Here is a 16,870-nt window from a genome sequence, read left to right as displayed (position 1 = left end):
TTGCATTTACACAGCGCTTTCTCACAGGTCTCCAAGCGTTTTATATTGTGTGTGTGTGCGTTGTGTGTTGGGGTGGTGTGTGCGTGCATGCGGCACGTATAAGTGATGTGGTGTGTATGTGTGTGTACGTGTGGTAGGATAACTCCCCTCATCCACCATCAATGTATAGCACCCACCTGGGTGTTGCACAGCAGCCATTTTGCATCCGAACGCTCACCAAACAATGGCTATTACAGTGGCGAGGTAAGGGGTAAAGTAAACAGACACATAGACATGCAGCCGGACAGACAGACGGCACAAGACTGGGTTGTGTTCAGACCACAGCACACATACTTATCTACAGTTCCCTATTATAATATGATGAAGTTCAAAATGTGGTCCCAAGAGGAAAAGGTTTCTCAAAGACATTTAATTGTTGAGGTCATCTTGGTTTGACAGTGTTTAACTGTCTTTGACCTTATGATTTAGTGGTCCCTATGTGATTTTGAGGAATAATTGTTGGTGAGAGGGTCAACTGTAAACATGATTGTATTGGCAGTGGATGAATGAAACTGAAATACAGATTGAGGCTAACTCTTGACTGTTGATCCAACCCATGGCACTAAGCATGGATCTAGGTTCAGTTTACCACATCTAAGCTCCAATCTAAACCATTGGGAATAGAAAATAACCTCTGATCCTAATCAACACTAGAGCACTGGGTCAGACAACAAAAGCCGACTAATAGAAGGGAATGATGGCCGTTCGGTTGGTGAGTCGTGAAAGACTCCTGCTAGAATGAGATAATGAAGGATAGGAAAAAAATGATGCCATACTATAGTAAACATAGAAGCAAACAAGGGAACTAGATGTTCCATTGAATTTGGCAGGATTACCGGTTTTTCCAGGAGATACAGTAGTTAAAAATTGATGACATCAATGCCCTATCCTTCTTTGATCCAATCCCAAACCGATCTCTCACCCCCTACCACTAGGCACTATTCTAGGCCCTTTTTGGGTGTGAGGTAATGTAGATCTAAAAGGAATGGTATCCTCTATTATATGATAATTGCTCCATCTAGCACTCTTGCTATGCTTACACATATCCAACCCTATCAGAAATACAAGATCGCGTGAACAAGAACCTAAATAAAAGTTATTAAAATCCAGGATTCGGGGTTCACAGCACTGCTATTTTTTAAGCTTTCCCTATCACACCTAACCAGAGACTGACCTGTAACACCAGATGAGTAGACTATCTGGCCAATCAATGAACTAACTACCAAGGCAGTATGAAAAATACCAGATTTGAATGTCCCTCGCCTAGGATATGGAGCAACGGTGGAGGGATTGGTTTGGAATTAGGCTCATTTTATTCTAATAGGAATCGCCTGGGGAAGATCAGAACCACACTTCTCCACACTAGCCTCCTCCTCGCTACTCCCTACTCTTTGACTGTGATTCGGAAGGTGACACGGCCCAGGAACTTGTCTCGATCGTCATTGTTGCGCAAGTCAGATCCTTCGATCCGGCATTCGATGGTCAGCTCTGTGTTGTAGTCGTCCTTGTTCAGCAACAGCTTAACCGCAACCAGGGGCTGCACATACCTCTCCTACAGACAGAGAATGGGGGGGGGGGGGGGGGGGGGGAATGGGAGTAGAAAGAGAGAAAGGAGAGGGGAGAGAGAGATAAGGAGAGGTGGAAGGGAGGGCCAAAAAGAGGGAGAGTGAGACACACAGTAAGAGTGCCATAGGGTGGTAAAGAAAAGAGGGGCAAATGAGTGGAAGGGAAAAAATGATAATTGACCAACAAAGACTGTTGTTGTTCATCCAACGGTCTTCCAAATTCTTACATCATTGTATAATAATGCTTTCCGATATAGCACCAACCAGTACGACAAGACAATGGATAAACATTGACCTTTCACCCAAACTTACATGAAGCTTATTGCCGTAGTAAGGGAAATACATTTTATCGAACCGCCCCTCACTAGGGAAGTACTGCATCTGTATGGGGGTGCCCCTCTGAAGAGGCAAAGGAGGAAGAGAAAGAATAATAGTCAACACAAGAAAACGATAGAAGAGCAAGAATATGTATATCCTATCCCATATCGACTGTTGGGACTTCATATAGATCTGAAAGGGTTGGATAGAACAGCTGAATAAACCATACGTCCATCCAATGGTCTTCCAAATTCTTGCATCAGTAGATAAAATGCAGCGGTGAAAGTAGATTCACTTATTCCCGGTATGGGACCTCCTATGTAGCGCATGCACACATTTTTTTATGGGCCTAATAGTACAGACATGTCATTTAACTGTCAAAAGGTATTTACCTTTTAATGGAGCAAGAAGACAACCAGTCATGATGTTTTCATCTGATTGTCAAACAAATAATTGTTTAGAAGTAGGCTACATGTTCATCCACTTGTCTAAATAATTCCAGCATCTATTAAAACACTGAAAAGTGTAGGCTAATCACACTCAACAATTGTAATTACATTAGGCACACTTGAAGCCAGAATTGATTGATGCGTCCACTGCTGTCTGTGTGCATCTCGGTCCTGGCCAGTCATCTCTGCTTTTGCAAAATGTTAGTGTTCACGTCGAACCACAGCACATTTTGGAGTGTTGCTGACAAGTGGTAATGATAAATTATTGTGTAATAACCTAGAGTTTTCGTGCCATCTTTGTATTAATTATTGTGATAGGCTCATATTTAACCAGTACGCCGTACCTGCACCATTTATTTTGCCGGTACTCTGTACCGGACCGGCTTACTTTCACCCCTGGTAATAGCCCTCTGATACAGTGAGGGAAAAAAGTATTTGATCCCCTGCTGATTTTGTATGTTTCCCCACTGACAAAGAAATGATCAGTCTATAATTTTAATGGTAGGTTTATTTGAACAGTGAGAGACAGAATAACAACAAAAAAATCCAGAAAAATGTATGTCAAAAATGTTGTAAATTAATTTGCATTTTAATGAGGGAAATAAGTATTTGACCCCCTCTCAATCAGAACATTTTTAAAGGGAGTGCTCCTAATCTCAGCTTGTTACCTGTATAAAAGACACCTGTCCACAGAAGTAATCAATCAAACTCTCCACCATGGCCAAGACCAAAGAGCTCTCCAAGGATGTCAGGGACAAGATTGTAGACCTACACAAGGCTGGAATGGGCTACAAGACCATCGCCAAGCAGCTTGGTGAGAAGGTGACAACAGTTGGTGCGATTATTCGCAAATGGAAGAAACACAAAAAACGGACAATCTCCCTCGGCCTGGGGCTCCATGCAAGATCTCACCTCGTGGAGTTGCAGTGATCATGAGAACGGTGAGGAATCAACCCGAACTACACGGGAGAATCTTGTCAATGATCTCAAGGCAGCTGGGACCATAGTCACCAAGAAAACAATTGGTAACACACTACACCGTGAAGGACTGAAATCCTGCAGCGCCCGCAAGGTCCCCCTGCTCAAGAAAGCACATATACATGCCCATCTGAAGTTTTCCAATGAACATCTGAATGATTCAGAGGACAACTGGGTGAAAGTGTTGTGGTCAGATGAGACCAAAATGGAGCTCTTTGGCATCAACTCAACTCGCCGTGTTTGGAGGAGGAGGAATGCTGCCTATGACCCCAAGAATACCATCCCCACCGTCAAACATGGAGGTGGAAACATTATGTTTTGGGGGTGTTTTTCTGCTAAGGGGACAGGACAACTTCACCGCATCAAAGGGACGATGGACGGGGCCATGTACCGTCAAATCTTGGGTGAGAACATCCTTCCCTCAGCCAGGGCATTGAAAATGGGTCGTGGATGGGTATTCCAGCATGACAATGACCCAAAACACACGGCCAAGGCAACAAAGGAGTGGCTCAAGAAGAAGCACATTAAGGTCCTGGAGTGGCCTAGCCAGTCTCCAGACCTTAATCCCATAGAAAATCTGTGGAGGGAGCTGAAGGTTCGAGTTGCCAAACGTCAGCCTCAAAACCTTAATGACTTGGAGAAGATCTGCGAAGAGAAGTGGGACAAAATCCCTCCTGAAATATGTGCAAACCTGGTGGCTAACTACAAGAAACATCTGACCTCTGTGATTGCCAACAAGGGTTTTGCCACCAAGTACTAAGTCATGTTTTGCAGAGGGGTCAAATACTTATTTCCCTCATTAAAATGCAAATCATTTTATAACATTTTTGACATGCGTTTTTCTGGATTTTTTTGTTGTTATTCTGTCTCTCACTGTTCATATAAACCTACCATTAAAATTATAGACTGATCATTTCCTTGTCAGTGGGCAAACGTACAAAATCAGCAGGGGATCAAATACTTTTTCCCTCACTGTATGTTGAGTGTCAATTTTGCCATATTGCGCACACCTATCAAATCTTTTCAGATCTACACAAGTTCATATGAGTATGTAAGAATAATATATTATCTAAGATTTTAATATATTCCTAAAGCTGCATTCACTGTAATGTAAAGCCATTAGCTTTTACATTAAGCAACACCTACTCTTTCTGGGGTCCATGAGAGGTCAGAGTCAATGGCCAGTTCTTATAATAACACTGGTAGGTTCTAAAAGGTTCATAATATAATGTTGGTATGCTGCATCAAACAGGACCAAAAGAAGTAAAAGCAACTCGAAAACCAAGCAGATAACACAATAGAGCACTTAAAAAGGGGGGAGACAACAAAACAACCCTGTAAGTTGCTAGTACAATGTAAGTTATTTCCACAAGGTATTAACTTGCATACTGTATAAGCATATACACTTCCACATCGCTAAGCTTACCCTAAAGTTTCAACTGGAAGCATGCAGAAAAACAAAATCAAACCAAATCAGGAAAAAGAAGACACAAATATCAACATAAACAATAAATAACAAAAATGATATAAAGGTAACCAGAGTATATGACTATCTTCAAACGCAGACAAAAACACACATACTGAAATCATGATGACATTTACCTTTGCTGTGCAGTTGACATAGGGATCTCCACGCGGCTTCAGCCCAATGATCTGTGAATGGAACACCAATTAACCAATCAGCAAATCAGAGAGCCGCAGTCACACAGTCGGCTAATTTAAATAAGTATTATCAATGTGGTCTACTCTGAGCAATCCAATGGGATAGAAACATATATAAGGAGAGAGGGTGAAAAAGGACAGCAAAACATAACAATAGAGAATGGTAACAAAGAGAAGCAAATGGAAATAACTAGATTGAGGAGGAGAGAAATCCACTATTGGCTAATGTCGTCTACTGATACATGCATTGGCTCAAGGCTCTTGTGAATGTGTCCGTGAAAAATGTATTTGAATTGGGACTGGTGAACTACACAGCACTGCCCTGAATTTAATTGGGTCTGCACTTATCCAATGTGCACTTCATCAGGAGCCGAGTGTATTCAAGTCAATGACATGCATCTAGTGAGTATTGGCTTCATCCCAATTATCTACCATTTTCCCAAAATGTGCACTTCCCTGTCATGGATTGAACAATGGTGGAAACTCCATCCAGCCAATGCTTAAACCAATCCAATGCTTTTAGATGACGGGGAGTGTGCAAGTACACACTTTGGAAAGAATGAGAATTGGGACACAAATATGTATCCAAAGAGAAGAGGGAAAGGAGGAGGTACCCTATTCATTTTGAGGAGGACACAGGGTTTCCCCTCAGTGTAACCAAACGTGGAGTCGGACAGGCCGGAGCAGAGGCTCAGATCGCTCCTCTTGAACTGACACACCTTCCTCTGCTCGCCCACCTCGCCCTCCTGCTCAAAGTAGCCGCCCGCCGCGCACGCCACATTCCTCTCCTGCTCCGTGTCATTGTAATCTGAGAAAAAACGATAATGACAGACTTGTATGACTTTTTATTATTGGTCTATTAGTCTCGTGTTGCCATACCTCCAAAATCACATCAATGTCACACCTCCCTTGGAGGTCTGGTGAATTTTGAATGATCGGGCAAGATTCTGATTGGATGTTACATTTCAATAACCTGAAAAAGGGACGTTTCTTTTTTTTGCTGAGTTTCTTAACTAATTTACAGTCTGGTGATGTCACCAGGCAGGCCATAACTCCATTCTGCTAAAACAGGCTGTAATTTCAGGCAGTCTTTTCAAACAGATCTTACACAAAAAGGGCATTATCATCATTTTCACAATTTCACAGTATCATTCCAGCCTCATAGTGTGGAAATATACAGTAGCTTGTTGTGTGGGATGGGCAATTGGATGCAAGCGTAACAAAAAAAGTAAATTGTGAAAACATTTAGAGCTTGTCTATCTATGGGCAACAGGAACCAGCTGCTTTTACACTATGGTTTGACTATTTTAATGTTTAATGTTTCTTTTGAAAAAAATATTTAAAAAGGAATAGTTTCACCATATTAAAATGTGAGGTTAGGTCACGTAACAGGGAAGATCTTAAAATGAGGGAAAGATTGTTGTTTTGTTCCTTGAAATGAATCCCTAATCATATTCAATAAATAATAATCTTCAGAAATGACTTTGTCAAAGCAACAAAATAATTAAGGCTTTACAATGATGGTGAAAAGTTGGAGAAATGTTGAGTTTAAGTGGGTTAAAATCTTCCTAGAGGATGTCAAAATACTGAATTTGGGCACTTCATCAAATCTTTATTCATATTATTGAATTTATTACGTTTATTTATTACGTTTACAAAACGTGTGCACAAGTACTGCTTAAAATGTCAAAAGGGCTCAAAAGGTACTCATTTTTTGGAACGACCCATAACGCAACATTCTATTTCATAGATATGCCAATAAAGCATTATTGAAAAGTACAAAGAGAGAAAAAAAGAGAGAAAGAAAGAGAGAAAGAAAGAAAGAGAGAGAGAAAAAAAGGCAAGTTAGAGAGAGAGAAAAGGGCACAGATTTTGCAAGGAGACAACAAAAACCATACTCACGTTGCAGGAAAGACTCTAAGGTCTGGACATACGGGGCAAACTGGAGAGGTTGGGATTTGTTAAACAGCATGTCCAATTGCTTGGGCCGGATGACCAACCCTAAGAAACAGAGAGTACAGTATGAGATCACGACTACCTTCATCAAAAATACCTGGTAAAACATAGTTAAATCTACTAACAAAGTAATCAGGGTCACCAATGTTGTGTGGTAAAGCCAGAAACATACAGTAACCCTTAATTTAAAGGATACCTACATTAGGGCTTCATAACACATTCATAACCCATACATAACACATTCATAACCAATATATAACACATTCATAACCCATACATAACACATCCTTATATAGGTACCCTTTAAATAAAGTGTTGCCAAACAGACATTATATAAAGAGTTTGGCCATTACTATTACAGGTCAAAACAGAAATCTCATCATTCAACAGTGGCTGTATAGTGCTGGGCAATATTGATCAATCATAGTCCACAAGATTCTCAGGTTTGAAAAATGCTAACTACCTGTCCTTAACCGACAAACTTGTGCTCAAAATCAGCAAAATACAATAATTCTTGGATATTTCAGTTCCGTTTTCCCTCAGAATGACCTTGTACGCAAATAATGTCCCAATAATAAATAATCTGCCGATCTGACCCAATTGACTGATTGGTTGATTGATTGGTTAATTTATTGGTTAGTTGGTTGATTGATTGAATAAATCATCTCCCTGTGGTACTACTCACCTGGGTGTGGCACCCGGTCGCGGTACTTTGGCACATAGTCGTCCAGTGTCAGCAGCATGACCCAAATGGTGAGGACGAACATCCCAGCCAGGAATGCATAGAACACCAGGTAGAACAGGAGAATGAGGCCTGAAGAGAGAAAGCGAGAGATCAATCGAGAGAGAAAGAGAGAGATTGATCGAGAGAGAGAGAGATTAGCACGATTCCAGACTATGTTAGCCCTCCGAGCTAAAAGCTAGGTCTACACACCTGATCAGACGAGGGTCATTTTGTGAACTGCCTCTGCCATATTAGCATATCAATAATGTATTTAGATAATTCATCCATGTAAAGGTTAGTCGTTTCAATAAGGACAGCTTTCCATGTAAATAACTGGATAAGTAGGAAAGGATAGATGAGGACCAATTTCCAGCCTCAACATTTTGTTGAGCAAAGGTACGCATTTTGTTTTCTTATGATGATAGGCAGAATGATCAGAGATGACAGAACAGCCTAGCATTTTGACTGAGAGGTCCAAGTCTGAAGCCTTATCAAATGACAGGGCTGCCCATGGGTGCTAGGTGCTGGGCATTGGGCAACCCATAAGCTTTAGAAATATACACTGACTATACAAAACATTTTCCCATGACATAGGATTGACGACATTGACCAGGCGAATTCAGGGGAAAGCTATGGTTCCTTATTGATGTCACTTGTTAAATCCACTTCAATCTGTGTAGATGAAGGGGAGGAGACAGGTTAAAGAAGGATTTTTAAGCCTTAAGACAATTGAGACATGGATTGTGTATGTGTGCCATTCAGAGGGTGAATGGGTAAGACAAAAGATGTAAGTGCCTTTGAACAGGGTATAGTAGTCCTTATGTTTGGTATTCTCAGTCTATTTCGATCCAGCCCATCCCCAAGAATTGAGTTGTGTAGTCCACTTGTGTAGCCAGCAGGACTGACTTTGTGAAGGAACTAGACACGGACACGAATGATCCATTGGTAGTTTGTTGTAACTAGAGGTCGGCCGATTATGATTTTTCAACGCCGATACCGATTATTGGCGGGCCCAAAAAAAGCCGATACGGATTAATTGGACGATTTTTTTATTTATTTATTTGTAATTATGACAATTACAACAATACTGAATGAACACTTATTTTAACTTAATATAATACATCAATAAAATCAATTTAGCCTCAAATAAATAATGAAACATGTTCAATTTGATTCAAATAATGCAAAAACAAAGTGTTGGAGAAGAAAGTAAAAGTGCAATATGTGCAAAGTAAAAAAGCTAACGTTTAAGTTCCTTGCTCAGAACATGAGAACATATGAAAGCTGGTGGTTCCTTTTAACATGAGTGTTCAATATTCCCAGGTAAGATGTTTTAGGTTGTAGTTATTATAGGAATTATAGGACTATTTCTCTTTATACGATTTGTATTTCATATACCTTTGACTATTGGATGTTCTTATAGGCACTTTAGTATTGCCAGTGTAACAGTATAGCTTCCGTCCCTCTCCTCACTCCTACCTGGGCTCGAACCAGGAACACATCGATAACAGCCACCCTCGAAGCAGCGTTACCCATGCAGAGGAAGGGAAAAAACTACTCCAAGTCTCAGAGCGAGTGACGTTTCAAACGCTATTAGCGCGCACCCGGCTAACTAGCTAGCCATTTCACATGGGTTACACCAGCCTAATCTTGGGAGTTGATAGGCTTGAAGTCATACACAGCGCAATTCATTGGGAAGGGCAGCTGGCAAAACGCACGAAAGTGCAATTTTGTATGAATGCTTACGAGCCTGCTGCTGCCTACCATCGCTCAGTCAGACTGCTCTATCAAATCATAGACTTAATTATAACATAATAACACACAGAAACATGATTCTGACAAATTACATAAAGTGTTGCATATACCCTGACTGCGTGCAATGAACGCAAAATTACACAATTTCACCTGGTTAATATTGCCTGCTAACCTGGATTTCATTTAGCTAAATATCCAGGTTTAAAAATATATACTTCTGTGTATTGATTTTAAGAAAGGCATGGATGTTTATGGTTAGGTACAGTCGTGCAACGATTGTGCTTTTTTCGCAAATGCTCTTTTGTTAAATCATCCCCCGTTTGGCGAAGTCGGCTGTCTTTGTTAGGAAGAAATAGTCTTCACAGTTCGCAACGAGCCAGGCGGCCCAAACTGCTGCATATACCCTGACTCTGTTTGCAAGAGAAGTGACACATTTTCCCTAGTTAAAATAAATTAATGTTAGCAGGCAATATTAACTAAATATGCAGGTTTAAAAATATATACTTGTGTATTGATTTTAAGAAAGGCATTGATGTTTATGGTTGGAGCAACGTGTACCTAAGCGATTATATGCAATGCAGGACAGGCTAGATAAACTAGTAATATCATCAACCATGTGTAGTTAACTTGTGATTATGATTGATTGTTTTTTATAAGATAAGTTTAATGCTAGCTAGCAACTTACCTTAGCTTCTTACTGCATTCGCGTAACCTCGTGGAGTGCAATGTAAAGCAGGTGGTTAGAGCGCTGGACTAGTTAACCGTAAAGTTGCAAGATTGAATCCCTGAGCTGACAAGGTAAAAATCTGTCTTTCTGCCCCTGAACAAGGCAGTTAACCCACCGTTCCTAGGCCGTCATTGAAAATGAGAATGTGTTCTTAACTGACCATGGTGCTTGCCTACGGAGCTGTGAGGGGAACGGCACCTCCGTACCTTCAGGCTCTGATCAGTCCCTACACCCAAAGAAGGGCACTGCGTTCATCCACCTCTGGCCTGCTCGCCTTCCTACCTCTGCGGAAGCACAGTTCCCGCTCAGCCCAGTCAAAACTGTTCGCTGCTCTGGCACCCCAATGGTGGAACAAGCTTCCTCACGACGCCAGGACAGCGGAGTCAATCACCACCTTCCAGTGACACCTGAAACCCCACCTCTTTAAGGAATACCTGGGATAGGATTAAGTTATCCTTCCCCCCCCACCCTCCCCCCCAAAAAATATATAGATGTACTATTGTAAAGTGGTTGTTCCACTGGATATCATAAGGTGAATGCACCAATTTGTAAGTTGCTCTGGATAAGAGCGTCTGCTAAATGAAGTAAATATAAATGTAATATATAATTCAAATCCTGCATAACTGTAATGTATGTTAATGCAAATTAATGTCTATTGCAGAGACCATATAATGTTTCAATGGATGTAAGCAATTCATATGAATCCATTGAACAGCATGGGCTATAACATAAGAACTAGAGGTCGACCGATTAATCAGAATGGCCGATTAATTAGGGCCGATTTCAAGGTTTCATAACAATCGGTAATCGGTATTTTTGGACACCGATTTGGCGATTTTTATTTTTTATTTGTATTTTTTTACTCCTTTATTTAACTTGGCAAGTCAGTTAAGAACGCATTCTTATTTTCAATGACGGCCTAGGAACTTGTTCAGGGGCAGAACGACAGATTTTTACCTTGTCAGCTCGGGGATTCAAACTTGCAACCTTACGGTTAACTAGTCCAACGCTCTAACCACCTGCTTTAAATTGCACTCCACGAGGAGCCTGCCTGTTAAGGGAATGCAGTAAGAAGCCAAGGTAAGTTGCTAGCTAGCATTAAACTTATCTTATAAAAAACAATCAATCAATCAATCATAATCACTACTTAACTACACATGGTTGATGATATTACTAGTTTATCTAGCCTGTCCTGCGTTGCATATAATCGATGCGGTGCGCATTCGCGAAAAAGGACTGTCAGTGCACCAACGTGTACCTAACCATAAACATCAATGTCTTTCTTAAAATCAATACACAAGTATATATTTTTAAACCTGCATATTTAGTTAATATTGCCTGCTAACATTAATTTCTTTTAACTAGGGAAAATGTGTCACCTCTTGCAACAGAGTCAGGGTATATGCAGCAGTTTGGGCCGCCTGGCTCGTTGCAAACTGTGTGAAGACTATTTCTTCCTAACAAAGACAGCCTACTTCGCCAAACGGGGGATGATTTAACAAAAGCGCATTTGCGAAAAAAAAGCGCAATCGTTGCATGACTGTACCTAACCATGAACATCAATGCCTTTCTTAAAATCAATACACAGAAGTATGTATTTTTAAACCTGCATATTTAGCTAAAGGAAATCCAGGTTAGCAGGCAATATTAACCAGGTGAAATTGTGTCTCTTCTCTTGCGTTCATTGCCCGCAGAGTCAGGGTATATGCAACAGTTTGGGCCGCCTGGCTCATTGCGAACTAATTTGCCAGAATTTTACGTAATTATGACATAACATTGAAAGTTGTGCAATGTAACAGGAATATTTAGACTTAGGGATGCCACCGTTAGATAAAATACGGAACGGTTCCGTATTTCACTGAAAGAAAAGACGTTTTGTTTTCGAGATGATAGTTTCCGGATTCTACCATATTAATGACCTAAGGTTCGTATTTCTGTGTGTTTATTATATTATAATTAAGTCTATGATTTGATAGAGCAGTCTGACTGAGCGGTGGTAGGCACCAGCAGGCTCGTAAGCATTCATTCAAACAGCACTTTCGTGCGTTTTGCCAGCAGCTCTTCGCAATGCTTCAAGCATTGCGCTGTTTATGACTTCAAGCCTATCAACTCCCAAGATTAGGCTGGTGTAACCGATGTGAAATGGCAAGCTAGTTAGCGGGGTGCGCGCTAATACCGTTTAAAACGTCACTCGCTCTGAGACTTGGAGTAGTTGTTCCCCTTGCTCTGCATGGGTAACTCTGCTTCAAGGGTGGCTGTTATCGATGTGTTCCTTGTTCGAGCCCAGGTAGGAGCGAGGAGAGGGACGGAAGCTATACTGTTACACTGGCAATACTAAAGTGCCTATAAGAACATCCAATAGTCAAAGGTATATGAAATACAAATCGTATAGAGAGAAATAGTCCTATAATTCCTATAATAACTACAACCTAAAACTTCCTACCTGGGAATATTGAAGACTCATGTTAAAAGGAACCACCAGCTTTCATATGTTCTCATGTTCTGAGCAAGGAACTTAAACGTTAGCTTTCTTACATTGCACATATTGCACTTTTACTTTCTTCTCCAACACTTTGTTTTTGCATTATTTAAACCAAATTGAACGTTTCATTATTTATTTGAGGCTAAATTGATTTTATTGATGTATTATATTAAGTTAAAATAAGTGTTAATTCAGTATTGTTGTAATTGTCATTATTACAACAACAACACAAAAAAATCGGCGGATTAATCGGTACCGGCCTTTTTTTGGTCCTCCAATAATCGGTATCCGTATCGGCGTTGAAAAATCGTAATTGGTCGACCTCTAATAAGAACTGGGCCTACCATGCAAACAGACGATCAGGTTGTTCACCACACACTAGGCCTACAGACTACACCTCTCATATAACCAGCAGAGAATGGAGGATTCCAAAATATTTGCCTGTCCTGTCCTACCTCCCCCTCCCTCCACTCTCCTCCAACACATTCCCATCATGCACCTGCATCTTGATCAAGGGGGAAACCCATTTGACCTTGACAAGCATGCTAATGTGGGAAGCCATGCAGCCGTAGAGTGAGGAGGTATTGTGACAGAGTGCGAGAGGAGCATCCCACTGCACAGCACCACATAGGGTCTTAATGCTAGCTGCTAGCTCGCATAGATTTAGCTGAGCTTGCTCACCATCTTCAAAGTAACCATAGATTACTGCTATAAATTGACGATTTAAATTCCATAAATGCGAATACTTTCATATTTTCTGTGTGTGTCAGTGGTATATTTCACTAGTAACACCAGTGAAGGTTTTAACATCAAGGTCTTCACATAATCATGCTAGCTGGATGTTAGCCATAAATTGGTCTGTTCCAGAGGATGCACGTGCACATACACGTGCACACACACAACCACACACTGCAGTTTTTTTTCTTCCGCATACTACTGATGTGTAGTACGATACACTACAGGGCAGATATTGATGATTTCTGATCAAATTGTTCTGAAAAGGGCACATTCATTTAATGTATGATCTAATCTGTATTAATATAATTTGCATATAGTTTATCATTCCAAATTGCGTGGTTACCGAAGAAGGCCTAGACAAGGTATAGCTCACCTTATATATCATAAACCGTGTATTTGAGTTGAAGACTATACGTCTATTTGTGGTCTCAATGGAAATACACTGGTTTTGGTTTCTAATTATTATGGTTAAAGCTGGGCTAGTCTCATTCATCTGTCTTGAGCTAATCAGTGCTGAAATGTACAGGGTGTCACACACACGCACCATGCACACACGTACGCGCGCGCACACACACACACACACACCATGAGCGGCTGACAATATGACGCTTCAAAGCCAACGAGACAGAAATAGATTCATTGTCACCCTATCAGGCCACCATTGCCTCGCAATGATAGAGACCATGAATGAATGGGTGGATACAATATAATATTACTATCCGATATTAGGCTGTGACAATATGCTCATCCAAATCGAATAGCTTGCAATTATATTAATACACATTTAAAAAAAAATATGATTTTCGATAGTGGGCTATGCCCCAGCCCCGGTCCAGGTTTTCTTACCCCAGCTCTTCGCTGTGCGCCCACAAAACTCTCCGGTCCTTGGGTTGAAGATAGAATCTTTCCAGCTTCCAGCATTCTCATCCTCTTTCGCCGCCGGTTTGTCTTCATTACTTGCCATTGTGGAAATTTGGGGATGTCTTTTTCTTTTAAAAATACGTGGAATACGCCTCGTATGAGGCGAAATCAGGGATGTAGGCGGTATGTGGTTGGGTCAATGGTTGTAATGGAATGTGCGGCACAGTGAAGCAATGATGCTCTTGTTGATTTTTTTTTTTTTGGAAACTCTGTGACGTTTTCTGCCACTAGCGGCAGTCTCGCTCCGCTACTCAAAGCGCTGCGGCTACCGTAAAATAGTCATGATAAAAGAACGGCTTGGACAGAGTAGCCTAGATTAGAGACACTAAACGAAAACGCTATAATAAATCTGGATTTGTCCATTTATCATGACCTGAGACAATTTGAGAATATGGTGTACCTAACAAATAAGATGCAAACTGGGAATATCTAGAGATTATGATGATGACAATGATAGGCCTATGCTTTCCATACAGTAATAGGCTGTTCATGAATTCCGGCTGTGGTAGCCTAGCACACCTAACATGTAGCCTATTCAGTCAGACTACATGGAAAAATATGTGTGAGTTGTGTTGACAATGAGCATCAACCTGCTCTCTGGTGTGTGTGTGTGTGTGTGTGTGTGCCTGGCAACCATAAGGTGTTTTTTTCTGTACCGCGATATCGCAGTGAGAGACACACATTCTTTCCAGTATTATTTTATCAAAGTTACCCACTTATTTCAAATTCAGAATGTTTCATGCTGAATTTGCTATTAAAATAAAATAATACGGAAGTGTGTCACAGCCAGTGTTGTTAGGAGTCCCCCCCCCCCTCGCTCCCCGCGCACGCATACACACACACACCACACACACACACACACACACACACACACACACTGACTATTCATTCAACTTTATTGAACTGCCTTTATTGAACTGACACACACACACACATTGACTATTCATTCAACTTTATTGTCTTTGCGAACCTAGAGTGTTGTACTTACTTGAACAAAATAATGACATTAATCATTATATTGTGTTGTTGTAGCCTAGGAAGGATACATTCCTTGTCCCTAAAAACCGGAATCAATAGGGTAGGTAGCTTTTCGAGTAGTGTGCCCGGGGTCTGGGAGCGCAGCCTCTGGAGCTCACAGTAGTCTACCTATGATTTCGTTAGACTATCTGATCACATTTTTTTCTTTCGCTGTGTAAATTGACTGGATATATTCACTGCAGTAATAAGCCCAAAATTGAGCTTATGAATTATAGGGTGATATGCATACACTTCTAACTACATCTTGAGCTTGTCCTCGTTGTTCTGTTGCACAATTATGCACCTGGCCTTCCTATTGCCTCGGCTATTCCTAATCAGTCTTGTGGAGTCCCAAGAAAAGCCAAACTACAAAATCTTGTTGGACACTTATTTCAACTTATTTTCTTTAGTAATAGCCTATTAGGTGAGATATGCACGATTGATCTCGCTTGCTGAAAGTAAAATAGGCTACAGCATTAAGAACGGGCGGGGAGTTGGAAAGGAGAAGCTCACATTTTCCAATAGTAGGCCTATCTTAACACCAATAGGCTATGTCCTGACAAAATACACCATATGAGTGGCCTGCTAATGTACCTTTCTGGACCTTCTAAACTATCGAGAATAGACCCAAACTGATCCAGATGGTTGCAAAATCAGGCCTTGGCTGTATGCAGTTATTTCAGCATGAAACAAGCATGATGTTTGAGCAGTTATTCAAATTAGCCTACATCACTGCAGTTTACAGCCTAGAGACAATAAGTGTCTACTCACTTGATAACAATAATACATTTCTCATTGCACTGATGTTGTAGCCCAGGGAGAATAATTTTATTGTCTAAATACATAGCCCTAGGCCTTTGAATTAGTGGAGTTTTGCATGTGTGGGGACAACAGAGCACAGCATGGAGGAACAGACTGATCTGTCATATCATAATCTGTAAAAAAAAAAATTTATTGCACTTTGACAGGTAAATATTTAAACTATAGCCCTAATATTTAGCAAATGACTGGCCTAATATCTAGCTAATAAACTCAGCAAAAAAAAGAAACGTCCTCTCACTGTCAACTGCGTTAATTTTCAGGAAACTTAACATGTGTAAATATTTGTATGAACATAACAAGATTCAACAACTGAGACATAAACTGAACAAGTGGTAGGTGTCTCACAGTACGGACATTGCAATCTATTGCCCTGGCCACATCTGCAGTCCTCATGCCTCCTTGCATCATGCCTAAGGCACGTTCATGCAGATGAGCAGGGACCCTGGGAATCTTTCCTTTGGTGTTTTTCAGAGTCAGTAGAAAGGCCTCTTTAGTGTCCTAAGTTTTCAAAACTCTGACCTTAATTGCCTACAGTCTGTAAGCAGTTGGTGTCTTAACGACCGTTCCACAGGTGCATATTCATTCATTGTTTACGGTTCATTGAACAAGCATGGGAAACAGTGTTTAAACCCTTTACAATGAAGATGTGTGAAGTTATTTAGATGTTTATGAATGATCTTTGAAAGACAGGAACCTGAAAAAGGGACATTTCATTTT

The 16,870-nt window shown here is 40.7% G+C and overlaps 1 protein-coding gene across 2 annotated transcripts; it reads right to left on the bottom strand.

Annotated features, from left to right (window-relative positions):
- Positions 1-1,030: 1,030 nt before the first annotated feature.
- Positions 1,031-14,509, bottom strand: LOC106568702 (sodium/potassium-transporting ATPase subunit beta-3). 2 transcript variants are annotated; one of them, XM_014139271.3, is made up of 7 exons: positions 14,240-14,509; positions 7,653-7,781; positions 6,914-7,012; positions 5,626-5,819; positions 4,952-5,002; positions 1,917-2,003; positions 1,031-1,591 (listed from the first exon to the last, which is right to left on the bottom strand). In XM_014139271.3, exons 1-7 carry the CDS (start codon positions 14,355-14,357, stop codon positions 1,424-1,426), a joined length of 846 nt encoding a protein of 281 aa, XP_013994746.1. In that variant the 5' UTR covers positions 14,358-14,509; the 3' UTR covers positions 1,031-1,423. The 2 variants fall into 2 exon arrangements, with proteins under 2 accessions (XP_013994746.1, XP_013994747.1); XM_014139272.3 differs by lacking the exon at positions 1,917-2,003.
- Between the last annotated feature and the right edge of the window lie 2,361 nt (positions 14,510-16,870).

Source organism: Salmo salar, chromosome 14, assembly GCF_965601325.2.
Source record: "Salmo salar chromosome 14, fSalSal1, whole genome shotgun sequence".
In the NCBI taxonomy this organism is placed as follows: Eukaryota; Metazoa; Chordata; class Actinopteri; order Salmoniformes; family Salmonidae; genus Salmo; species Salmo salar.
Note: the sequence above shows the minus strand (reverse complement) of the source record. Positions and strands in the feature narration are given on the sequence as shown.